Genomic DNA, 26,094 nt, shown 5'->3' with positions numbered 1-26,094 from the left:
CTGAGACCTATTCTGTATTAAACAGGAAAGCACAAACAAGAACAATGCCCAGCACACAGAAAATGCTTTCCATGCATCCTGTTATGTTAGTGGCCACTACAGAGAAGTAATCTTCAGTTTATGGAGACATTTTTCTGAGTCCAAGATTGCAGCAATCGGCGGGGATTTCATCCTCACCTTGCCTTTCCACCCTTGGAGGATCATCCATCCTCTAACGGTCCACGGGTATCTACATCGGCTGTTCCCCAGGCTCACCACCAAGGGGCGCACGAGATGAAACAGTTCGGTCCTGGGATGCGGCACTGAGGGATAGCGGTAGAACCACCCACTCTGGAAGGTACCATTCAGGAGCGCGTATGACAACACAGAGAGTACCTTTAAACCGCGTCGGGCATCGACCAGGGTTCCCAGCGGAGGCACCCATGGCACCACTGGCTCCATCCCCATTCGCTCCATTCCGGCTTCCCGCAGCATCTGAGTCCGAGTGGACACCGGTATTAAGCTGCAGCTGTCCTCGTCTCTTTTCCAATTCCACCCATTCGTTTCTACATGGTTACATCCAAGGGGGGACGGCTACGGAGCGAGCTGAGCTGCCTGTTTTGGGTCTGGCGTCAGGGAGCATTCTGGGCATTGATTGGTCTCCGCGAGATCGCCAGAATGAGCTCTTCCGGGGCGCGCATAGGCGCCGGAAGTCCCGCGATTCCCGCCCTGCTTCGTCTCCCGCCCTGCTTCGTCTCCGGCCCAGTTCCAGTTGGCTGGCTGGCTGTTATAGGCACTGGGATGGCAGAGCTGAACCTGAGGACGAGAGGCATGTTGCCGTTCGCGGCTTTTTAGAGCATACAGTTTTTCTCCGAGTTGTATTGCTTTTCCCGACGGGGTCGAATAGCTGCCCTGGATAGTGGCGAGGTTTGGCGCAGTCGCTGGCTGTGCGTGGTGACGGCATTTCGGTCTTGTTTAGTTCTCGCTCAGACTGGATTGTGTGGCAGCGCACGGATATTCGCACAAATGCATGCAATTCATGTCCAGGGAGAGGTCTCTGAGTTAGCTGTCTCTCCCTGGAGACTAACCTGTGCCTGGGAGCCTGGGCTCGTGTATCGCTACGTGTGACAACACAGGTGCTGTTTGGGTACATTTGATCTCCTTGAGCCTTTGGGCGGGGTCGTGATTGATGGGATGTTTGATCTGAGTGGATTTTGTGAGCCATAATACAAAGCCCCTAGGATGTGTGTGCCTGTATTCCGGGGTGTGCACTCTTGGAGCTTTCTGGCCTTTCAGTCCCTGGGTGTGAGATCTCTGTGTAGGCGTGTGCACATGAGATTGTGAGACCTCTGTGTTTTTGATTCTGGTCCCAAGTTGTGATGTCTCTGAGCTGCTTTAAGGATGGGTTTTTCTAAAGGTTTAAAGTCTCAACTGCTTGGGGATCTGTGCACAGGGTGCAGGTTTTCCATTTGTCTGGGGACTTTATCTAGATATGATGTTCTTGAGATATTAAAGGTTCTGTCTATCCGTTTAGGGTTTTTGTATTAGGTTGGTAAGTGTCGAGTGGTTTGGGAGTCAGTCTGCATGGTGTGAAGTATCTGTGCAGTTCTCCTTTGTTTCTGTCTTGAATACTTCGGCCTGTTTGGAGGGTCTTTGTCACAGCGTGTATGGTGATGGTCTCAGTTGTGTTTGAGGGTCTGAGAGGAGTTGTGTGCTCTCTGTGCAGAGATTCAGTGAGCTCTTTTTGGTGTCTCTGGGTATCAATCTGAGCTGTCTGGAGTCTCTGTGTCAGAAATAAAACTTCTTATGTTCTTGGCTGTGAGGTCTCTGTCCAGGAACTGAGGATTTGGAAGCTGGCAGATATGATTCTGAGGCCTGGAACCTGACATGCTGACTGTGTGTTGTTGAGTGTATCAGTTGTCTCCTGGAATCTCAGGTTGTTCATAATTATTACAATGGGGCCAGTGCGTGTCTTGGAGGGTACCTGTGCATGTTAGCAATGTGTGTTGCCTGGCTCCAGACTCTCCTTCAGCAACTGTTTTCTGAGCACCTGCCATATACCTGAGCACTGTTGGAGGAGTTTGTGTCAGGACAGAACTGACCAAGTCTCTCCTTTGAAAGACTTGGTGGTCAGTAAATAAATCAAGGGTGGCAGGCACTATGAAGAAAGATAATGCTAGATCAGGGGAAAGGTATGATGTTCTTATTTTGTTCAAGGTAAGGAGGGAAAGTCTCCTTGCAAGAAGGCAACTAAGCAGAGATCTGGAGGAAGTGAGGGAGCAGGCTATGGGGTTATCTAAGGGACGAGCATTCCAGGCAGAAGGAACAACAAATGCAACTCTGCTGGCATGGAAATCTACTTGGCGTGCTCTTGAAAGTAAAGGAGTCCTGTGATGCACTTGGTTTGGCATGTAGCACCCATTGAAAGGGGTCTGGTTGCTGCTGTCTCTGTTTCTGTCACAATTTGTGATCATCCGCATTTCACAGATGAAGGACTGAGGGCTCCAACGTGTGCCCTGCCCCTTCTCTCCTTCCTATCCCTTAAGTTAGGAGTGAGACCTTCTGGTCCATCATGAGAGAGAGAGAGTTTGAGTGTCCCAGCTGCAGGGATGTCACACTGAATGTCAGCCAAGCAGCAGAGACCAGTTTTAATGTGGGAATCATGCCCTGTAACATTGGTACTTTTGATGGAGGGCAGGACTTAAGAAGGAAGAAGGAACTGGGGCAAAGGACAGAGGCAGGAAGGGAAGTTGGAGGACAATGAGAAAAAAATAGCAGAAATGACTGGCTTCATCTCATTGCTCGGGTTTGGCCCAGTTCACGTTGATTGGCTGACTGTATGAGGACATAGTCACCTTTTTCTGTCCCTACCCTTTCTTTTCCTTCCCTTTTTTGTGCCTGAGCAAGTCAGTCCTAAAGCTGTTAGATGTTGCCAGGCAAGGCATGTGTATGTCTAAAGGGCCATCCCTGCCTGGAGAGTCAGAGCCCAAGGTGGAAAGAAGGATATCCCTGGGGATTGGATGGGAAGGAGGCTAACTGCTTCATGGATTCAAGGTTGAGTGAGGTGTGGAAGTCAAGGACAAGGGATGGTTCTGCATAGATTGTGAGGAGGACCCTTTTGTGGAGGAGGGATCACTTACATGCATTGGGATTCATTAACTCAGCAAATAGATAAGAATGCCGAGAGCCACGTCTTTCATTTTTGGAAAAGGGAATTTCCAGTATAGAAAGGAAGTCAACTAGAACAAATTCTCAAGAATTCTACTGGAATTAAAGGTCTCCACGCAAACTTCTTGTATTCGATATGTGTGCATATATGGGTAGACTGATATATAATTATAGATGTGTGTCTGTGTGTCTGTGTGTGTGATTGTGTACACACATATATTCCCAAGTTACTGAAAACAGCAGCATTCCAATGGCAACAGTTACACCAATCCCCAGATCCTAGCTTCTGAACACCTTTCTCCACTAAATGATGGGTTCCCACACTGAGGAAGGAAAGGAAATGAGCCTGGTTCACCTTGTCATGTCAGTAACAAGGCAAAGTTCAAGAACGATTTGTAGATGTCAGAGGGACACAGAATACAGCTTGAGGGCTCTCCCACCAGACACACTTAGGACTCTCTTATGTTTTCCACCTTCTTTGAGGTATTATTGACATAATCTGTAAGTTTAAGATGCCAATGTGATGATTTGATACACACATATTTGGCAAAATGATTACCACAGCAGGGTTGGCACTCTATCCCCTCACATAATCCTTTTTAAAAATTGTTGAGGAAATAACATCTCAGATCTACCCTCTTAGCTTTCACTGTATTACACAGTTTTGTTAATTATATTCACCATGCTATACATTGGATCCATGCAAATTATTCATCTCATACCTGGAAGTTTGTACCCTGTATTCAATATTTTGTGCAGACCCTGGAACCACCATCCGAAACTCTTGGAAATTTCTGTAAGTTTGACTTTTTTAGGTTCTGCATATAAGTGAGAGCATACAATGTATGTCTTTCTCTCTTTCCCTTATTTCACTTAGCATAAAGCCTTTGAAGTCCATTCATGTTGTTGCAAAAGGCAGAATTTTCTTCTTTGTGACTGAATAATATTCCATTTTATATCTCAGATTTTCTCTTTTCAAATTTATTTTAATTGGATGATAATTCCTTTACAGTATTGTGATGTTTTTGTCATACATCAACATGAATTGGCCATAGGGCTTCATGTGAGCCCCCATCCTGAACCCCCCTCCCTCCTCCCTCCCCACCCTGTCCCTCTGGGTTGTTGCAGGGTACCGGCTTTGAGTGCCCTGCTTCATGCATGGTGCGTAACACTGTCTATTTTGCTGCCCTGCATGTACGGTCATTGGTAGTGTCTTTCTAAATTCCGTATGTAAGTGTTAATACACAATATTTCTGTTTCTCTTTCTGACTTACTTCACTCTGTGTCATAGGCTCCAGGTTCATCCACCTCATTAGAACTGACTCAAATGCGTTCCTTTTTATACTTGAGTAATATTCCATTGTATATGTACCACAACGTCCTTCTCCGTTCGTGTGCCAGTGGGCATCTATGTTGCTTCCATGTCCTGGCTATTGTAAACCGTGCTGCGGTGAACATTGGGGTCCATGTGTCTGTTTCACTTCTGGTTTCCTCAGGGTGTATGCCCAGCAGTGGGATTGCTGGGTCACATGGCAGGTCTATTCCCAGTTTTTAAAGGAATCCCACACTGTTCTCCATAGTGGCTATACCAGTTTGCATTCCCACCCACTGTGTAAGAGGGTTGCCCTTCTCCACACCCTAACCAGCATTTGTTGTTTGTAGACTTTTTGATGGTGGCCGTTCTGACTGGTGTCACCACGTTTTCTATATCCATTCATCCCTTCATAGACACATAGTTGCTTACAACTTTTGGTTGAAGCTGCAAAGTAAACTTCAAGTTAGTGTTACGCCTCCAGTGTTGTATTTCAGAATCATTATCTATTCTAGATCATTTGCCTTACCACACAAATTTTACATTCAGTTAGTCTCTATCTACAAAAAAGTCCTGCTGGAATTTCTGACTGGAATTGTATGAAATTGATGGATGTGTATGGGGACTACTGACATCCTAATTATATTGAATTTTTCAACCCATAAACACACCATGTGCCCCCATTTTGTTAGGTCTTCTTTAAGGAACCACATTGCATTACCTTTTCTGACATTGTTTATCAAATCTAATTCTCGTATATCAAATTCTGAAGATCTTTATCTGATGAAGTTATGAAAATATTAGCAGTCAGACGTTCATCAGGAATGCTTTATTTCTTCTGTAGTCTTTACACTGCCCGTTTATTGTGTTTATTTTTTCTGCTAATATTCATGATTGTTTAATCCAAGGGTGATGGTATGGGTATTTTCTGGGGTAAATCGTGAGGAGATGTTCAGCTGTGTTTTGGGATAGAGAGTCTGAGGACAGGGACACAGGGGAGAGAGATCAGAGTAGGGGTGGGGAAGGTGAACGCGTGGGGGCAGGGACAGGGGGCTGCTAGTACAAGAGGAAACAGAAGTGAAGAGACACAGGAAGAAGTGCTCCCCTTCTGCACCGGGCGTAGCTGTCCGTACATATACGCATAATGAAGTCTTTGAGTACTCTTAGCAACACTGTGAGGTAAGCATCTGTAATGCTATCATCCATTTTGTCAGCTGAGGATCAGAGACACGTAGATGTTAATGGGTGAATGCATCTGCACAAAGTCACCTAGCTGCCACGAGCTGAGTCAGATTGGTGCCCAGACCAGAGAGAAACAGCCAGGTGTGGGATCTGACCCTCAATCTGGAATACAGTGCAGTGTCTGGTGTACTCTGGATCAAAAGGCAGATCAACATGTCCATCCACATGAAACATTACTATGGATCTGAGTATGGATCAAACACAGTGTCTCCTAAGTGCGTGAAAGACCATGGGGTGTTTCCTCTGACCAACATTAGTGGAGCACCCTCATCATTATAGAAATTAGCATAACCATAGTATAATATAATGATACACAGACAGAGCAACAGATACAATATCATAAAGACATTACTTCCCCCACCTGGTAATTTTCTTAAATGCAGAGATCAAAACCTGTAAGGCAATAGACCACATACTAAGTTTTTTTCTCTGAAGTGTGACATTCTAGATAATTTTCAGGTAACATTTTATTAGTATTGTAATTTGTTGTATCTTCATTGTTACATAGGCAGTTTTTCTATTATAGTTGGAAAATGGACTTTCTGAAGACTCCTTCTCAGGTGTCTTGAGGTTTCAGCATAAAAAAATTGTGTTGGTATCCCTGCCAAGTGAAACCCAATCGGCGCACTGATCTCAGAAGTGATGTGTTTGGTACGGCAGGTGGGGGTCTGTGGGGAGTAGAGAGGTCCTGATGGAAGGCTAGCTAAGCCTACAAGCCTTGTGAGAAAGGTCAGTGACGCCATAGGCCCAAACCAGGAAACAGCTCATAGGTTCCGAGGAAGACACTGGTGTTCTGTCCACGGAAATGTCTGTGTTAGGACTTTCAGACCTTGGCTCTTTTGGCTCTCATGATGCAGTGGGGCAGCTTATGGCACTTGTAACACAGTCCTGCTTTGACCCAGGCTGTGGATGAGAGTCACAGCCTCCCCTGCAGCACTGCCCCCTTTGTGGGCGATCTGGAGCCCTTTTGTGATACCTGGGAGTCGACAGATTCCGAAGAGAATGGAGAAAGAAGATACATGGCGCAGGGCGAACATGCACTCTCCCTGTGCATGTGGTGCTAGAGATGGGCTAGAGATGCAGGTGCAGCTTCTTAGAGGGACCAGTTGGGGATGAGCAGGGTTGGATTCGGTGACTTAAGGAAGAAATGTGGAAGTGAATGTAAAGGGAGAAAACACATTGAGAGGGGTAAAGACCTACAACTCCCATTTCTGTAGCAGGGTATGTGCTCCATGACTGTTGTGAGGAGGCTCCCTGGTCTGAGCTCTGGGAGGGAGTGATGAGCGTTAAGGACCCGCCATCAACCCTAAGCAGGGGGCGCTGAGTGTGTGAAGACATTAAGTGTCAGCCTTCACCACTGACACACACAGAAAGCTTCTTAGCCCCGCTGAGTGTGGGGTGGTGGCACCTTAGGGAAGTTCAAAGGGAAGGTGGAGGTCGTGGTTCAGTCACTCAGTCATGTCCGACTGTTAACGAGCCCATGGCCTGCAGCACGCCAGGTTCCTCTGTCGTACACTATCTCCCTGAGTTTGATCAAATTAATGTCCATGTGTTGGTGATGCTATCTAACCATCTCACCCTCTGTCTCCACCTTCTCCTCCTGCCTTCGATCTTTTCCAGCACTAGAGTGTTTTCCAATGAGTCAGCTATTCTCATCAGGTGGCCAAAGTATTGCAGCTTCAGCATCAGTCCTTCCAGTGAGTATTCAGAGTATTCAGTATTCATTTCCTTTAGGATGGGCAGAGTAGTTCTCCTTAGTGTCCGAGGGATTCTAAAGGGTCATCTCTCCAGCACGACAATTCGAATGCATCACTCAACCTTCCTAATGATCCAACTCACACATCTGTACACGACTACTGGAAAAACCACCGTGTTGACTCTGCAGACCTTTGTCAGCAAAGTGACGTCTCTGCTTTTAAATATGTGGTCTAGATTCGTCATGGGTTTCCCCAGCGGCTCAGTGGTAGAGAATCTGTCTGCAATGCAGGGGAATTAGGATACCTGGGTTCAATCCCTGGGTCGGGAAGGTGCCCTGGAGGAGGGCATGGCAATCCACTCCAGTATTCTCGCCTGGAGAATCCCCTGGACCGAGGAGCCTGGCGGGCCTTGGTCCATGGGGTCGTAAAGAGTATACTGAGAGACATCACCTCCCAAACAGAATCTCTGGCCAATGGGCTGTCTCTCTAGCTTTACTCATCTCAGGTCAAATCTGTTCCCTGGCCTCAGAAGCCTTGTGAGATAACGAAGGAAACTTGAGGCAGTGGTCATTTAAGCAGCGATTTGGTGCGAGATCTTTATTCGTTTGGGCCAAGTGACTGCAGGGAATGAAATGGGGTAGGGTGATGAAGGAAATGAGATGATGACTTTATTGCCCCGGCCACCTCCCTGCCCCCAGGTAGCCGACTTCAGTAGGGCTGGCTGGTATCAATGCCTTGTTTAGGCTCACTTGTAACAACATCCTGTGTGTGGTATGAGCAACTTGGTGGTAAATCAGACAGCATGGCCAAATATTCATTTCTCAGAGTGGATGGAGGGAGACGAGAGAAAAGAACGATGAACCATGGGTTAGTTGTGCGTCAGTTTCTAAAATCTCAGTATTTCTTCACAAGGGGTGTGTGTGTGTGAATTCTTTTCTTTATCTGAGAATTGGCTTTCTAGGTGAGGAAATATCATGACAGACTCCTTGTGACATGTGACAGAAGGTTGGCAGTGAATTGGGTTAAGGTCATTTTCCACGTATTTCACACCAAATGTTTGTTTAAGGGGGTAGCAGTGGCCTTAAAGAACTGAACTAAGTGGTTGAAATACAGGTTTCAGTTCCTGAAATGTGAGGAGACTCTGGGATGTGTGTTCATTCTAGCCGGTGGTCACAGGCAACTCATAAACTCATGGATTTGAACAGTGTCTTCCTAATGTTATTTGCTTTCTGCCCTTGAATGTGGTGGACACCCCAGTTCCGGTGACTAAAGTTCCTAAGTAACAGTTCTCTGAGAAAAGTAGCTCTTTAGAAAAGAGCAGTGCCTGGGAAGCTGATCTAAAATTTTAATATAGCCTGTGATGTGTTTTTTATTAGCTTCAGCCAGGATATGATCATTCAAAGCATCTAGAGAGATTCACCTACTTCGGTACCTACCATTGGATTTTTCAAATGAACATACAGTAAGATTGGCCCGGTTTTCTTTCTTATTGTTCATCTATTTATTGGTGGCTGCATTGAGTCTTTGTTGCTGCACGAGGCTTTCTCTAGTTGTGGAGAAGGAGGACTACTCTCTAGTGGCGGTGCATGCGCTTCTCATTTCAGAGACTTCTCTTTTTGCGGAGCATGGACTGTAGGCTCGAAGGGCTTCAGAAGTCGACGCAGGTGGGTTCAGTAGTTACCCACAGTCTTAGTTGTCCTGGGACACGTGGAATCTTCCTGAACTACGGACCGAACGCCTGCCCCGTTGCATTGGCAGGTGGGTTCTGTTTTATTTTTTTAATCATTATTTTAATCGGAAAATAATTACTATACCATATTGTGATGTCTTTTGCCATATATCATCATGAATCAGCCGCAGGTATACATGTGTCCTCCCCTCCTGAACCCCCGTCCCACCTCCCTCCCCACCCTATCCCTCTGGGTTGTCCCAGAGCACTGGCTTTGGGTACCCTGCTTCATGCATTGAAGTTGCACTGGTCATCTGTTTTACATATGGGAATGTATATGTTTCACTGCTCTTCTCTCAAATCATCCCACCCTCGCCTTCTCTCCCCGAGTCGAAAAGTATGTTCTGTACGTCTCTGTCTCCGTTGCTTCCCTGCATGTAGAATCGTTGCTACCGCCTTTCTAAGTTCCTTAAATATGCATTAATAGAAGTGTTGTCTTTCTCTTTCTGACTGACTTCTCTCTGTATAACAGGCTCCAGGTTCATCCACCTCATTAGCACTGATTCAAATGTCTTCCTTTTTATAGCTGAGTAATATTCCATTGTGTATACGTACCACAACTTCCTCATCCATTCATCTGCCGATGGACGTCTAGGTTCCCTCCATGTCCTAGGTGTTGTAAATCGTGCTGCAGGGAACATTGGGCTACATGTGTCTGTTCACTTCTGGTTTCCTCGAGGTGTATGCCCAGCAGTGGGATTTCTCAGTCGTGTGGCAGTTCTGTTCCCAGTGTTTTAAGGAATCGCCACTCTGTTCTCCATAGTGGCTGTACCAGTTTGCGTTCCCACCAAGAGTGGAAGAAGGTTCCCTTTTCTCCACACCATCTCCAGCATTTATTGTTTGTAGACTTTTTGATGATGGCCATTCTGACCTGTGTGAGATGATACCTCATTGTGGTTTTGATTTGCAGTTTTCTAATAATGAGTGATGTTGAGCATCTCTTCATGTGTTTCGTAGCCATCTCTAAGTCTTTGGAGAAATGTCTGTTTAGATCTCCTGCCCACTTTTTATGGGGTGGTTCGTTTTTGTGGTATTTAGCTGCATGGGCTGCTTGTATATTTTGGAGATTCATTCTTTGTCAGTTGTTTCATTTGCTATTATTTTCTCCCATTCTGAAGTCTGTCTTTTCACCTTGCTTATAGTTTCCTTCATTGTGCGAAAGCATTTAAGTTAAATTTGGTCCCTTTTGTTTGTTTGTGTTTTTATTTCCATTACTCTGGGAGGTGGGCCATAGAGGATCTTGCTGTGATTTATGTCAGAGAGTGTTCTGTTGTTGGTCCTTTAATGGACCAGAACCTGGTGGTCCCAAGTTGACAATGAGAGAGTGAAAGAAGGAAAGAGGCTAATAGTCCCTGGGTTATGCAGCTGGCTTCCGCGCTCCAGGGAATCAGCCGGAAATAGAGAGATAGAGAGAGAGAGAAAGAAGGAAAGAAAGACAGACACAGGGACCAAAGCTCTGATGGAGCAAAGGTGTTTTAATCAACATGGCATGGACATATATACTGTCTTACAAGGTAGTTATTCTCAGCAAAGATAAAGATTAAAATCCAGACTTACAAAACACAAGGTGATCCCTATTAAAGAGAGAAGAGGGTACTTATCACCATAATGGGAAACTAAGAAAGGAAATGCCTGGATTCCTTAGTCCCAGGAAAGGCGTGTCTCTCCTCTTAATTCCTGAATACTCAGGAATTAATAAGGGCCAAAGGTTTCCTGACAGATCCAAAACAGCACACCAGAAGCCTCCTGTTAAATGCATCCTGACATTCTGCCTATGGTTTCCTCTTAAGAGTTTTAGAGTTTTTTGTCTTACATTTAGATCTTTAATCCATTTTGAGTTTATTTTGTTGTGTGGTGTTACAAAGTGTTCCAGTTTCATTCTTTTACACGTAGTTGAGCATTTTCCCCAGCATCACGTGTTGAAGAGACTTTGTTTATGCCATTGTATCTTTGTGCCTCCTTTGTCAAAGATAAGCTGTGCATAGGTGTGTGGATTTATCTCTGGGTTCTCTATTTTGTTCCATTGATCTATATTGATCTATATTTCTGTCTTTCTGCCATACTGTCTTGATGACTGTCTTGATGATTGTAGGTTTGTAATATAGTCTGTAGTATAGACTGAAGTATAGACTGAAGAAGGAAGGTTGATTCCTCCAGTTCCATTCTTCTCTCTCAAGATTGCTTTGCGTATTCAGAGTCTTTAGTGTTTCCCTACAAACTGAGAAATTATTTGTTCTAGTTGTGTGAAAAGTACCTTTGATAGTTTGATCGGGATTGTGATGAATCTACAGATTGCTTTGGGTAGTAGAGTCATTTTCACTATACTGATTCTTCCAATCCAAGAACATGGTACATTTCTCCATCTCTCTGTGTCAACTTTGATTGCTTTCATCAGTTGTTTTTTTTTTTTTACAGTTTTCTGTATACAGCTCTCTTATTTTTTTATGTACATTTATTCCTAAGTATTTTATTCTTTTCATTGCAATGGTGAATGGGATTGTTTCCTTAAGTACTCTTTCTGACTTTTCTCTATGAGTTTATAGGAATGTAAGGGATTTTTGTGTGTTAATTTTATATGGCAGGCACATTCTATTTTTAGTTTTTAAATTTTTTCTTTATTTATTGTAGTTGGAGGCGAATTACTTTACCATATTGCAAGCACATTCTTAACCACTGAACCACCAGGGAATTCCTGGCCTGCTTGTCCTTGGGTGTGCAGTTCTCTGGGCTCTGATACACGGAGAGATTGCAGTGATCACCACCACAACCAGGACACAGGCCACGTCCGTCACCCCAAAAACACCCAGCTGCTGCCCCTCTCTGGTTTCCTCTCCCACACCCCAATCCCTGGCACAAGGATCTGTCCTCCTCCACAAAGGATTTTGTCCTTTGCAATTTTAAAATTCCTTACATATTCTGAATATAAGACCTTTCTCGGATCTGTCATTCACAAACATCTTTCCCCTAATAACAAATAGCTTCCCTTTTTGTTACAGGAGACATGAGTGATGAAATCTTTTCCTCCCCACACTCAGAGCCCAATGTGGTGTAGCCAGCAAGTGCCCGTGAGATTCTTCCGAAGTGAAAATGAATTCTGTTGTCTGTGAGTCAGTCTGTGCTCTCAGCTAGCCCCCAGAGCTGTATTTCTGCAGAAATCCACGAGTCTTCTGCAGACAGAGGCGCTTGAGAACAGGTATATTTATTGGAGTCTGAACTTGTGATCTCATCAGAGAGCTTCAGAGCTCAACCCATCTTGCAGGCCTTGTCTCCCAAGGGAGCTTTTCTTCTTGAAACTCAGAGGCGTGAATTTAGTCAGTGTGGGCACGTTTAGCAGGGCGAACATGGCATTTCAAGGTTGTTCATCCTTTACCAGGTATCAGACCACATTCAGTGTATTTCTTTCTGTCACCTTATTTAATCCTCCTTCAAAGACCCGTCATTTTGGAAGATTTCAGTCCTAATTGATGAGGTGAGAAAGCAGAGGACAGAGAAGTCAGTAGGATTGCTCAGAGTCATATAGGCCGCCAGAGGAAAAGTGACCCACAAACCTTGGCATCCTCCATTCAGAGCCCCCACTCTTTATTTCTTCAGTAAAGTTGCCATGCCTGCGTGCATGCCAAGTCACATCAGTCATGTCCAACTCTTTGCGACCACATGACTGTAGCCTGCCAGGCTCCTCTGTCCATGGGATTCTCCAGGCAAGAATACTGGAGTGGGTTGCCATGCCCTCCTCCAGGGGATCTTCCCGACCCAGGAATCCAACCCACGCCTCCTGCAGCTCTAGCAATGCAGGAGGATGCTTTACCGCTGAGCCACTGGGGAGGCCCAACGTTGATATAAGATATTATATTTGTTTCAAGTGCACAACAAAGTGATTCCATATTTTTAAACATTATGAAATGAATTGCCACGATAAGTTTGGTTCCCATGTGCCACCACAGAGATTTATTATAAGATTATTGACTATATTCCCTGTATGTACATTCCATTCCCATGACTTATTTTATAACTGGAAGTTTGTATCTCCTTACCCCTTCCCTGTTTTGCACATCTCCCTACTCCTTCCTCCTCTGGTAACCACCAGTTTGTTCTCTGTGTCTCTGACTCTATTTCTGTCTCGTTTCCCATGCTCTCTTACTTATTTGTGAGGTTCCACATATAAATAAAACTGTGTGGAATTTGTCTTTCTCTCTGTGCCTAGTTTCACTTGGCATCATACCCTCTAGGTCCATCCATGTTGTCGACAATGACAAGATTTCATTCTTTTTTTAATTGCTGAGTAATATTCCACTGTGTGTGTGTGTGTGTGTGTGTGTGTGTGTGTGTACACACCATTTCTTCCTTTTTGACTCATGTATCGATGGGCACTTAGGTTCCTTCCAGATCTTGGATCCTCTTGGCTGTAAATAGCACTGCAGTGGACAGAGGAGCACATATATCTTTTGTGACTAATGTTTCTTCTATTCTTGAGAAAAATACCGAGAAGTGGAACTGCTGGATCATATGGTAGTTCTGGTTTTCAGTTTTTGAGGAAACCCTCATTGTCTCCTTGGCGGCTGCACCAATATACATTTCCACCAACACCGCATGAGGGTTTCCTTTTCTCTACATCCTCGCCAACATTTCTTACTTGTTGTCTTGTTGATAATAGCTACTTGACAGGTATGAGGAAGTACTTCACTGTGGTCTTGATTTTCTAATCCCCGATGAGGAGATGTTGAGCATCTCTTCATATGTCTATTAGCCATCTGTACCTCTTTGCAGAAATGTCTATTCACTGCTTTGCCCCGTTTTAAAATCAGGTTTTGGGTGTTTTCCCCAATACATCCTATGAGTCCTTTAGCTGTTTTGGATATCTACCTCTTTTCGGGTGTGTATCACTTGCTCATATCTTCTCCCACTCAGCAGGTTGCCTTTTTCTTTTGTTGACGGTTTCCCTTGCTCTGTAAAAGCTTTTTAGTTTTATGAACTCCCATTTGTTTATTTTTGCTTTTGTTGCTCTTGCCTGAGGAGACATGTCAATAAAACTATTGCTAAGACCTGTGTCAAATAGTGTCCTGGCTACGTCTTCTTCTAGGAGCTTTATGGTTTAAGATCTAACAATTTCATCTTGAATCTTCTGTAGTTGTTGTTGAGTTTTGAATGTTGTGTAAGAAAGGGGTCCAAGTTTTCCCATAACCATTTATTAAAGAGACAGCATTTTCCATGATGAATGTTCTTGGCTCCTTTGTCATAGACTAATAGGCCATATGAGCGCAGGTTTATTCCTGACAGAGCATCCCCAACTGTACCCTCCGTAAAGGCTGGGGTGAAGTGAGAAGACCCGGTGACTTCGGTGCCCGTCCACAGCTGCTGGCACAGCAAGTCTGGATAAGGTACGTCCTAGTACCTTATTGATGCTAGCCACAATGCACTGGGGCAGGGATGGTCATCCCCACCCGGCACAAGTTCCCCAGGGTGGGATGCGATGGGCTCACTCCAGCAGCCAACCCAGGTCGATCGTGCCATCCACAGTCCCTCAATTTAGCCAATCACGAAGGTTTTCACTGTTGATGTTACATCCCCTCCATGCCGTGCCAGGCTGGCTGTTGAGAGGGGGAGGTGAGGAGGAATTGCATGGCCAGTCCCTGCCCTTGAGAGTTGAGTCATTAAGCAGAGAGGAGATCTGACACCCTTAGATGTGGTGGCGAGTACGTCACGGATCCCCTGTGAGGCTGCGTTGCTAGGAGATGAGAGGAGTGAGGAGGATCAGGGTAGATGAAGTGGACATGGTGGGGGAGGGGACAGGGTACTCTGGGTCCTTGCTGTGCCAGTCCCAACTGCAGAATTACCCACAGACTGCAAGAGGGCACCCGGAGGGTGGATGGGCGGCTGTAAATGAGGATATCAGCAGTGCCACCCTCTTCCCACCTCAAAGTCTGTGTCCCCAACCTGCCTATTGGGTGTTGGTGGTCTGGGGGTCACTTCTGAGACAGCATACTCTCCCCAGTTACAGAGTAGGAGCCAGAATCCTGTGATGTGCAGAGATGTGTAGCCCGTCAAATCCTAGGCCAGAGACCGAGCCATAGGAACCAGCAGGCCAGAGAATACTGGATGGGAGTTGGCTTAAATGCAGTGGCCAAATAACAAATCTGAATGTACCTGTGGCAAGCAATGATATTGAACCATTCATTTAAAGACCTTCCCACAAAGGGAAGTCCTGGGCCTCCTGGTTTCATCAGTGAAATCTATCAAATGTTTGAAGAAGAACTAGCACCCATCCTTCACAGATTCTTCCTGAATAGACAGCAGGGAGGAGGGAACATTTCCTCATTCATCCTATAAGCACAGTATTAGCCCGGTACCAAAGCCAGACTTGACATCACCAGAAAGCTACAGATCCATATCTATCATGAATAGCGATGCATACACCCTCAACACAGTATCAGCAAACCAAATAGAGAAACATTTTGCGAAGGGCTGTGCAAGATTTTTCCCAGGATTGCAGTATTGGACCAACACTCAATTTCAGTTATGGGAAACAGCGTATTGATATAAGGAAGGACGGAAACCACCTGTCATCTTGACAGACAAAGAAAAAGCATTTGACACAGTTCAAGACCCGTTTATGACAAATAAGTAAATAACTAAATCAATAAACACGGTCAACCAACTCAGGATAGAAGGGATCGTCGTCGTGGTGCTGAAGGACATCCCCGAGAACCGTCCTGCTCTCGTCACGTCACATGTAGTAGTGTCTGAGTGAATGCTTGCCGCTTGAGATGCAGACCAAGGACAGGAGGTCTGCTTCAACCACCTCTGTTCCACACTGCCGGAAGGGTCTATCCTGTGCACCGTGCAAAAGGAGAAATGACATCATTGGGAAATGAGAAGCAAAACCTATGTCCACGCAAATACTTGTCCTTACAGGTCTCTCACAGCAGCACTGTTTCTAATTTCCAAATAGTGGAGCAGCCTAAAAGTCTTGTCAGCTGGAGAGTGGTAGACAAAGTATTCTGTATGTCGCCATATGGTGGAATAGCATAGATGGATGAAAAGTGATGAACTTCTGCTTTCTGCTGCCACGTGGGTGAGCCTGCAAAGCATTAAGCTAAGTGAAAGAGCCCAGACACAAAAGGCCACTTCCTGCAGGAGTCCGTCGATATGAAATGCCCAGAAAGGGCAAATACAGAGAGGATGCCTGGGCCTGCAGGTCCTGTTGGGGATCCACTGCTGATGGGTACGCGGAACCATTTTGTGGGGCTGGCCGTGTTCCACAACTGCACTGGGGTGGTGGCTGCACCACTGTGTGAAGGTACTAAAAGTCACTGCCCTGGAAGTGATGGGTGTGATTTGTGGTATGTGATTATACCTCAGTAAAGCAGTTTAGGAAGGTAATGCGGATGTCCAAGTGAGACGTGTGGGGAAAGACATGCCGTTGCTTTTGTCACAAGGAGGAGTGCCCCTGCTCCTTCCGCGTTCTGGGTCCGGGCTCCTCCACATGTGCTAGATGCCCCCTCCAGAAACAGTCGCTGTGCACGTCTGGTCCTCAGGGGCATCCCACATAAGTTTCCCACCTACTTTGGCCAGTCCTCTGCCAGAAAACCAAGCAGCAAGGAACGGTTTTCTTCCGGGCTTGCTGGCATTTTGGTTTCTGTGCACTGAAGGGGGCAGTGTTGCCCCGAGGAGCCGCCTGCCCGTTCCTCCCCCGCCCTTCGGGGTTGAAAAAAGGCTGTAATAGGCGACGGGTTTTGTTTTTTTTTTTTTTTTCTGCGCTTGCGCTGGTTGGCTGCTTCGAAGTGCTGAGGAAAATGCTGAGATACATATTAACCTAACTGAAAAAGTAAAACAAAGAGAAAATATTAAGCAGGTCAAGGGAAAAGTAGCAAATAACAGAAGCGGGCATCCCCATAAGATTATCAGCTGACTTCTCAGCAGAAACGCTGCAGGCCTGAAGGGAGTGGCATGATGTATTTAAAGTGGAGAAAGGGAAAAACCTACAGCCAAAAACACTCTACCAACAAGGCTCTTCTTTCAGATTCAACAGAGGAATCAAAAGAGAAGCAAAGACTCAGAGAATTCAACAGGACCATACCAGCGTTACAACAATGACTAATGTAACAGCTCTAGGCAGAAACAAAAAGAAAGACCAATGGAACACAGTAGGAAGCCCAGAGATAGATCCATGCACCTATGGGGCACCTCATCTATACCCAAGGAGGTAAGAATATACAATGTAGAAAAGACCATCTTCAATAAGTGGTACTGTGAAAATTAGACTGTAACATGTAAAAGTAACATGTAACATGTAAAAGTAACATATAAAAAAATTAGAACACTTACTAACACCACAGGGGGAAAAAAAACCTCAAAATGAATTAAAGACCAAATGTAAGACCAGATACTATAAAACTCTTAGAGGAAAACATCCGCAGAACACACTAACAAAGATTTTAGCAATATCCTCTTTCCATTAATGGAAATAAAATAAAAAATAAAGAAATGGGACCTCATTATTCTTACAGTATTTTACAAAGCAAGTTAGTTCAGTTCAGTTGCTTAGTCGAGTCTGACTTTTACACAGCAAAGGAAACTGTAAACAAGGTGAAAAGACAATCCTCAGAATGGCAGAAAACAATTGCAAATGAAGCAACTGAAAAAGAATTAATCTCAAAAACATACAAGCATTTCATGCAGGTCCGTATCAGAAATATAAACAACCCAATCAAGAAATGGGCAGGAGACCTAAAACAGGCATTTTTCCAAAGAAGACATACAGATGGCCAACAAATACATGAAATGATGTGCAACACTGCTGTTTATTAGTAAAATGCAATTCAAAAGTACAACGAGTACAATCTTGTCAGAATGGCCACCATCAACAAATCTACAAAACATAAATGCCGAAGAGGATGTGGAGAAAGGGAATGCTCTTGCACTGTTGGTGGGAATGTAAATTGGTACATACACTATGGAGCACATTGTTTAATCCTCCCCGTGTTTGTATTTTTTTTCCTGCAGTTTTTTCTTATAGTTTACTTCTAAACCCACAGCATTGTGATCAGAAAAGACTCTTGACATGATTTCAATTTTATAAAATTTATGTGGCTTGATATGTGACTCAAGATATGATCTATAAAGAATGTTCTATGTGCACATGAGAAGAAAGTGTATTCTGCTGCTTTTGGATGGAATGGCCTAGAAATAGCAATTAAGTACATCTGGTATAAAGTGTCATTTAGGGGCTGTGCTTCCTTCTTGATTTTCTGTCTGGATGAGCTCTTCGTGGATGAAAGTGGAGTGCTAAAGTGCCCCACTATTATTGTGTTGCTGATGTTTTCTCCTTTTATGACTGTTTATATATTGAGGTGCTCCTATGTTGGGTGCATATTTATTGACAATTGTTCTGTCTTCTTCTTGGAATAATCCATTGATCATTATGTGGTGTCCTTGAATCTTGCAACAGTGGTTAAAGTCTGATTTGTCTGATGTGAGTATTGCTACTCCAGGTTTCTTTAGATTTCCATTTGCATTGAAAATCTTCTTCCATCCCTTCACTTTCAGTCTGTAAGTGTACCTAGATTTGAAAATGGGTCTCTTGTAGACAGTATTGTGTGTGCTGGGCTGTGCTTTGTCACTCAGTCGTGTCTGCCTCTTTGCGAGCCCATTGACTGCACCCCACCAGGCTCCTCTGTCTATGGGGATTCTCCAGGTAAGAATACTGAAGTGGCTTGCCACGCCCTCTTCCAGGTCATCTTCCCAACCCAGGGATGGAATCCACGTCTCCTGCATTGCAGGCAGATTCTTCACAGACTGAGGCACCAGGGAAGCCCAAGAATACTGTAATGGGTAGCCTATCCCTCCTCCAGGGGATCTTCCCAGTGCAGAAATCAAACTGGGGTCTCCTGCATTATAGGCAGATTCTTTACCAGCTGAGCTACCAGGGAAGCCCAGACCGTATTATACATGGGTCTTCATTTTTTTAAATCGTTATCTCTCTCTCTCTTTTCTTTTTTTTAGGATGCAGCATTTCATCCATTTACATTTAAGTTAATCACTGACATGTGTGTTCTTATTGCCATTTTAAAAATAGTTTTGGGTTTGTTTTAAAGGTGTTTGTCCTAAACTTCCTTTTGTGACTTGATGACTATCTTTAGTGTTGTGAATGGATCCCTTTTTTGTGTGTGTCTATATCTATTGTAGATGTTTGGTTATCATGAGTTTTTTTGTTCTAGCTGTCTATACACACACCACATAGACACGTTTGTGTGTGTGTGTGTGTGTCTATATATGTGTGTGTATATATGTGTGTATACACACACACACACACACGTGTGTGTGTATGTATATATACACATGTATACATATGTATATATATACATGTGTGTATGTGTGTGTGTGTGTGTGTGTGTGTGTGTGTGTGTATGTCTCTATGGTGGTTCAGTGCTAAAGAATCCCTCTGCCAATGAAGGAGATGCAGAAGATTTTGGTTTCATTCTTGGGTTGGGAAGGTCCCCTGGAGGTGGAAGTGGAAACCACTCCAGTATTATTGCTTGGAAAAATTCCATGGACAGAGGAGCCTGGAGAGTCCGTGGAGTTGCAAAGAGTCTGACATGCCTGAGTAAAAGAGTATATATATACATGTTTAACTTTACTGGTCTCTTAATTTCAAATGCATTTTCAATATCCTGCATTTGTACTCCAATCCTCTCATAACTGATGGTTTTGATATCATATTTGTGTGTGGATGAGTTCCCATGTTTACTGTGTGTTTGTCTTTACTGGCGAGCTTTCCCATTCATAATTCTCTTGAATCTAGTCATGGCATTTTGTTTCTGCCTAGAGCTGTTACATTAGTCTTTGTTCTAAAGCTGGTGTGGTCCTGTTGAATTCTCTGAGTCTTTGCTTGTCTTTTGATTCCTCTGTTGAATCTGAAAGCAGAGCCTTGCTTGGTAGAGTGTTTTTGGCTGTAGGTTTTTCCCTTTCTCCACTTTAAATACATCATGCCACTCCCTTCAGGCCTGCAGCGTTTCTGCTGAGAAGTCAGCTGATAATCTTATGGGGATGCCCTCTTCTGTTATTTGCTACTTTTCCCTTGACCTGCTTAATATTTTCTCTTTGTTGTTACTTTTTCAGTTAGCTTAATATGTATCTCATCGTTTTCCTCAGCACTTCGAAGCAGCCAACCGGCGCAAGCTCAGAAAAACAATCCGTCGCTTATTACAGCCTTTTTTCAACCCCGAAGGGCGGGGGAGGAACGGGAAGGCGGCTCCTCGGAGCAACACTGCCCCCTGCAGTGCACAGAAACCAAAATGCCAGCAAGCCCGGAAGAAAACCGATCCTTCCTGCTTGGTTTCGGAGCAGAGGACTGGACAACGTAGATGGGAAACTTATGGGGGATGCCCCTGAGGACCAGAGAAAGAAAGGGAACCTCTGGAAGGGGCCCGGGCTAACCACCCCGGACCGCGCGAGTTCCGCTGGACCTGCACTCAGAACCACAGCGAGGCGGGCAAGAAGTCAGGGCGTCCATGAATCTCTGGAGTTGCTGAGGGCTGGTTCTGGGCCTGCCCCGGGGAGCATTGAGGACAGTGCCAGTCTCCCAGCCTGCGTCCGCTGGGAGATATCTCCCCGAAACCGTTTGGAACTCTCCACTGAGGGACCTGATCCGTGACGTCCGGGTCCTGTCCAACCTGGCCCCAACAAGATGGTTCTTTTGAGTCACTACCCTGCCCTCTTCTCTGTCGGTCAACTCTGGATTGAAGTCCCTTCCTGACTCACCTTGCAGTGAGCTGAGCAACTTGTACTGTGTAACAGCGGATTACTTCCTGGTGCTTTGCGTTCTAAATGTGTTATCGTGACATAATCGTGATAGAGTGGATGAGTCGTTTTCTATGTAGTTTCCCTTCCCGCCCCCCTTTCATTTAGTATCTCGTTGTAATAAACATATTATTGTTGTTTTTCAGGCCGTCGGTCGTGCCCGACTCTTTGTGACCCCATGGACTGCATGCAGCACGTCAGGAGGCTTCCCTGCCCTTCCCCATCTGCCGGAGCTTGCTCAAACTCATGTCCATTGAGTCAGTGATGCCATCCAACCATCTTGTCCTCTGTCATCCCCTTCTCCTCCTGCCGTCAATCTTTCGCAGCATTGCAGGCTGTTTTACCCTCAATCCCAGTGAGCATTTTATTTCACTTTCCACTGGGGAGGGGAATGTATCCTGCAAGCCAGTGTGCAAACTACAGTCTGACAGACTGGAGAGCTGAACCTAGGGACACTCTCCGAGAAACCCTGAGAACCTGGAGAGCTGACTCTTCCTCTGTGTGCCACAGCTCCCAAAGGCATAAAATGAGGGCAGTAATGGCATCTGCTTCTTGGGTGGTGTCCAGCATCACTTAACCAGCAGGATCTTAGCTTGCCACTTGTCCCTGTCATGTTATTACTGTAGGTGGCTCAGATGGTAAGGAGTCAGCCTGCAGTGCAGGATAGCCAGGTTCAATCGCTGGGTTGGGAAGATCCTCTGCAGAAGGAAATGGCAACCCACTCCATTATTCTTGCCTGGAGAATCCCATGCACAGAGGAGCCTGGAAGGCTACAGTCCAAGGGGTCTTAAAGAATCACACAGGTCTGAGCCACTCTCACTTCCACTTCACAGAATGATTTTCAAGTCAAAACTCACTGTCATAATCAAGTTCTCTTTAAACATACAGGAATTCCTCAAGGATCGGAAGCAAGACAAGGGTGACCACTCCGTCCACTATTATTCAATATATCAGCTTATATTATTTTATTGTAATTTTAAGTGTCAATGAGTCCGGGGAAAGTTCTCACAACGGGCTCTCTGAAGGGCTCAGATGCAGTTTGAATCAGCCAACCGGCACAAGTGGAGGAAAAACAACAACAACAAAATACCAGCTGCTTCTCTGCCCTGTGCTCTTCCACTCCATACATGATCCTTGGGTGACCACGTCACACCCCCCCTACCCCCAGAGCTTTTACCCATCTGACTTGTTTTCGCCCGTTATCCCCCTGTATGCTAATGGCTTTTCCCATCACTAAATCTACCTAGGACATCTCAGCTGGCCCCCAGATTCCCCACAGGCCGAGACGTATGGGGCATTTGCACTCAGATGTCCCATCAGCCCTGCAGGCCTGCTAGTAGCACCAGGCCAATGTTCCCTGTCTCATGGATGGGCACGGCCATCCACCCAGTTCCTTCAACCACAATCTCGGGCATGCTGCTGGGTGTGATCTTCACCGAGCCATGACTCCCCTGGAGCTGCTCTGGAAAAAGCTGACCCAAGATCTTCCTGTTGCCACAAGTGGGGATCCGTTCCTCTCAGAGGCCCTGTTCTGCAGACACGCTCTGAAGGTGTCCTGAGCACGGGCCATCACCCTCTTTTGGATGTCCGAGAGACCCCGGGTGCTGTAATCCACCTGAGAGATTGAAAGCCCTGTCTTTAACAAGACGATGAGTCAGGACACAGCAGTGCAAGCCCATCACCGGGGAATGTGGCAAAGAATATCCGGAAGAGATCCCTAAAGAACATCTAGGGAGGTGGGTCTTCATGGGTGTGCACCAAACCAGGGATCACTTAACTGTATTTTTCCCAATAAGCATCCTGTTCTGATTTGGTCTTCATCTGAGCATGGGAGTTAATTTGATAACACAGAAAACAGTTTAAAACGGCAACTGAGCACAGGCAGCAGATACGCTGACAGCCGATACGCTGACAGCCGATCCTTCTACATCAACATCAACAGCTACAATTCTCAGCCATCTTTAATGTTTGAAGCACTATTCTGATCTCTCAAATGAAGTTATCTCCACAGTGTTTTAGAAATGTATTCGACTAGGCACAAGGGATCCTGACAAGAACTAAAATGTACTGAGTTTCACTAACAACAGCAGGGTTTTAACTGTAAAACTTTGGATTCAGGAACACGCAGCAGAGCAAGCACAAGGTCAGTTTTCAAACTAGTATTAATTTGGGCAAGTGGTCCCTTACCTCAGCCTAAGATATCTGTCAGGCATAGCGGGTCATGATGAAAGCCTGCTTTTGCTGTAGAGTGGAGTCGCAAAATTTCCATCTTTGATTTCCTCCTGTAAGAATGGATTCTGTAAGAATGTCTAATGTGTCTCTGTGTTGACTCACAGGCGCCCATTGTGTGACCACAAGTCAATAGCTCTGGACAGGCTCCCAGAAACCACCCTCCCTCTGAAATTCCACTTAGCTGTTTTCCCATTCTTCTCAAATCACTTGGACCCAGCTTCCGTTTCCCTGGTAACGGATCTCAGCCCTTAGCTCCAACCTCTGGTCACAGGAATACCTGTAGCCTGGTGTGAGGCCCCCTGCCTGAGCTCAGCAACCCAGGAGGGATGCTCAGCAGAGCAGTAACCAAGACACCGGAACTCCATCCATCCTCCTTCTGCCGCCAGGACTGAGGTGCGTTCCCTTCCCTCCATCTGCCTGAGTGTCTGGTAAGGAAGAGGACGTGTAACGTTCCCGCACGTGGGGGGCTTCGGCAGTGGGCGACCAGACCCGGACGTCACCGGTCAGGTTCTTCAGTGGAGACTTCCAAACAGGGTCCCGGAGAAAACTCCCAGCCGACCAGGGCGGGGAGACTGGCACGGGCCTCACTGGGCTGCTGCGCGCAGGCCCAGCGCCAGCCAATCGGAGTGCAGCCCCGCCCGCCAAGCTCCGGATCCTCCCGGACACCCTGACTTCCTGCCCCTGTTACTGCGGTTCCGCGGACGGCTCGCAGTCCAGGGGTGGTTTGGCGGGACCCCTTCGAGAGATTCCCTTCCTTTCTCTCGTCCTTAACGGGCATTTCCCTTATCTTTCGCATAACCGCCGTCCCGTCCTCTGCACGAAAACCCAGAAGGAACGATGAATTTTCCCCGGGCTTGCTGCGTTTTGGTTTCTGTGGCCTGCAGGTGGCAGTGTTGCTCCACAGTGTCGCCGGGCCGGTTTTTCCTCAGCCCTTGGCGCTTTCATAAAGTGACAGGAAGCCTTTCTTGGCAAGCAGCAGCTGGTATTTTGTTGTTGTTTTTCCTCCGCTTGTGCCGGTTGGCTGATTCAAACTGCATCTGAGCCCTTCAGAGAGCGCGTTGTGAGAACTTTCCCCGGACCCATTGACACGTAAAATTACAAAAATAATAAGCTGATACATTGAATAATAGAGGACGGAGTGTTCACCCTTCTCTTGCTTCCAATCATTGAGGAATTCCTGTGTGTTTAAAGAGAACTTTATTATGACAGTGAGTTTTGACTTGAAAATCATTCCGTTAAGTGGAAGTGAAAGTGGCTCAGACCTGTCTGATACTTTAAGACCCCTTGGACTGTAGCCTTCCAGGCTCCTCCGCGCATGGAATTCTCCAGGCAAGAATAATGGAGTGGGTTGCCATTTCCTTCTGCAGAGGATCTTCCCAACCCAGCGATTGAACCTGGCTATCCTGCACTGCAGGCTGACTCCTTACCATCTGAGCCACCTACAATAATAACATGACAGGGACAAGTGCCAACCTAAGATCCTGCTGGGTAAGTGATGCTGGACACCACCCAAGAAGCAGATGCCATTACTGCCCTCATTTTATGCCTTTGGGAGCTGTGGCACACAGAGGGAGAGTCAGCTCTCCAGGTTTTCAGGGTTCCTCAGAGAGTGTCCTCAGGTCTCAAGTCTGTCAGACTGTAGTTTGCACACTGGCTTGCAGGGTACACTCCCCTCCACAGTGGAAGAGTGAAATAAAATGCTCACTGGGATTGAGGGTAAAACAGCCTGCAATGCTGCGAAAGATTGACGGCAGGAGGAGAAGGGGATGACAGAGGACAAGATGGTTGGATGGCATCACTGACTCAATGGACATGAGTTTGAGCAAGCTCCGGCAGATGGGGAAGGGCAGGGAAGCCTCCTGACGTGCTGCATGCAGTCCATGGGGTCACAAAGAGTCGGGCACGACCGACGGCCTGAAAAACAACAATAACATATTTATTACAATGAGATACTAAATGAAAGGGGGGCGGGAAGGGAAACTACATAGAAAACGACTCATCCACTCTATCACGATTATGTCACGATAACACATTTAGAACGCAAAGCACCTGGAAGTAATCCGCTCTTGCGGAGTACAAGTTGCTCAGCTCACTGCAAGGTGAGTCAGGAAGGGACTTCAATCCAGAGTCGACCGACAGAGAAGAGGGCAGGGTAGTGACTCAAAAGAACCATCTTGTTGGGGCCAGGTTGGACAGGACCCGGACGGCACGGATCAGGTCCCTCAGTGGAGATTTCCAAACGGTTTCGGGGAGAAATCTCCCAGCGGACGCAGGCTGGGAGACTGGCACTGTCCTCAATGCTCCCTGGGGCAGGCCCAGAACCAGCCCTCAGCAGCTCCAGAGCTTCCTGGACGCCCTGACTTCTTGCCCGCCTCGCTGTGGTTCTGTGGGCGGGTCGAGCGGAACTCGCGCGGTCCGGGGTGGTTTGCGCGGGCCCCTTCCAGAGGTTCCCTTTCTTTCTCTGGTCCTCAGGGGCATCCCCCATAAGTTTCCCATCTACGTTGTCCAGTCCTCTGCTCCGAAACCAAGCAGGAAGGATCGGTTTTCTTCTGGGCTTGCTGGCATTTTGGTTCCTGTGGTCGGCAGGGGGCAGTGCTGCTCCGGGGAGCCGCCTGCCCGTTTCTCCCCCGCCCGTCGGAGTTGAAAAAAACGCTTTAAAGCCTTTGTGGTAACAAGGGAAGAGTTTTTTTTCTGCGCTTGCGCCGGTTGGCTGCTTTGACCTGCTGAGGAAAATGCTGAGATACATATTAAGCAAACTGAAAAGTTAACAACAAAGAGAAAATATTAAGCAGGTCAAGGGAAAAGTAGCAAATAACAGAAGAGGGCATCCCCATAAGATTATCAGCTGACTTCTCAGCAGAAACTGCAGGCCTGAAGGGAGTGGCATGATGTATTTAAAGTGGAGAAAGGGAAAAACCTACAGCCAAAAATACACTACC

At 46.1% G+C, this 26,094-nt stretch overlaps 2 protein-coding genes across 6 annotated transcripts in view; one reads left to right on the top strand and one right to left on the bottom strand.

Moving 5' to 3' along the window:
- Positions 1–648, bottom strand: part of LOC136153855 (X antigen family member 5-like) — a 33,735-nt gene extending 33,087 nt beyond the window's left edge. For 4 of the 5 annotated variants that reach the window (XR_010660433.1, XM_065915986.1, XM_065915983.1 and 1 more), the window contains exon 1: positions 376–648. Coding sequence is in view for 3 of the 5 variants with exons in the window: in XM_065915983.1 (XP_065772055.1) it covers positions 376–424 (49 nt within the window). In the remaining 2 variants the exon portion in view is untranslated. Of the gene's footprint in view, positions 1–177 lie in introns of all 5 variants that reach the window. The other variant, XM_065915985.1, reaches the window with a different exon arrangement.
- Positions 423–21,063, top strand: LOC136154459 (uncharacterized). Its single transcript, XM_065916726.1, has 2 exons — positions 423–808; positions 20,276–21,063. The coding sequence occupies exons 1-2, from the start codon at positions 423–425 to the stop codon at positions 20,775–20,777; spliced, it is 888 nt and encodes a 295-aa protein (XP_065772798.1). The 3' UTR covers positions 20,778–21,063.
- Positions 21,064–26,094: the final 5,031 nt, after the last annotated feature.

Source organism: Muntiacus reevesi, chromosome X, assembly GCF_963930625.1.
Source record: "Muntiacus reevesi chromosome X, mMunRee1.1, whole genome shotgun sequence".
Lineage (NCBI taxonomy): Eukaryota > Metazoa > Chordata > Mammalia > Artiodactyla > Cervidae > Muntiacus > Muntiacus reevesi.
Note: the sequence above shows the minus strand (reverse complement) of the source record. Positions and strands in the feature narration are given on the sequence as shown.

What these genes read in the sequence shown, in the direction of transcription:
- LOC136154459 (XM_065916726.1), top strand. Translation starts at nt 423, where the DNA reads ATGGCACCACTGGCTCCATCCCCATTCGCTCCATTCCGGCTTCCCGCA. An exon ending in GCTGAACCTGAGGACGAGAG is followed by an intron (nt 809 to 20,275) that starts GCATGTTGCCGT and finishes CGTTTTCCTCAG; the next exon opens with CACTTCGAAGCAGCCAACCG.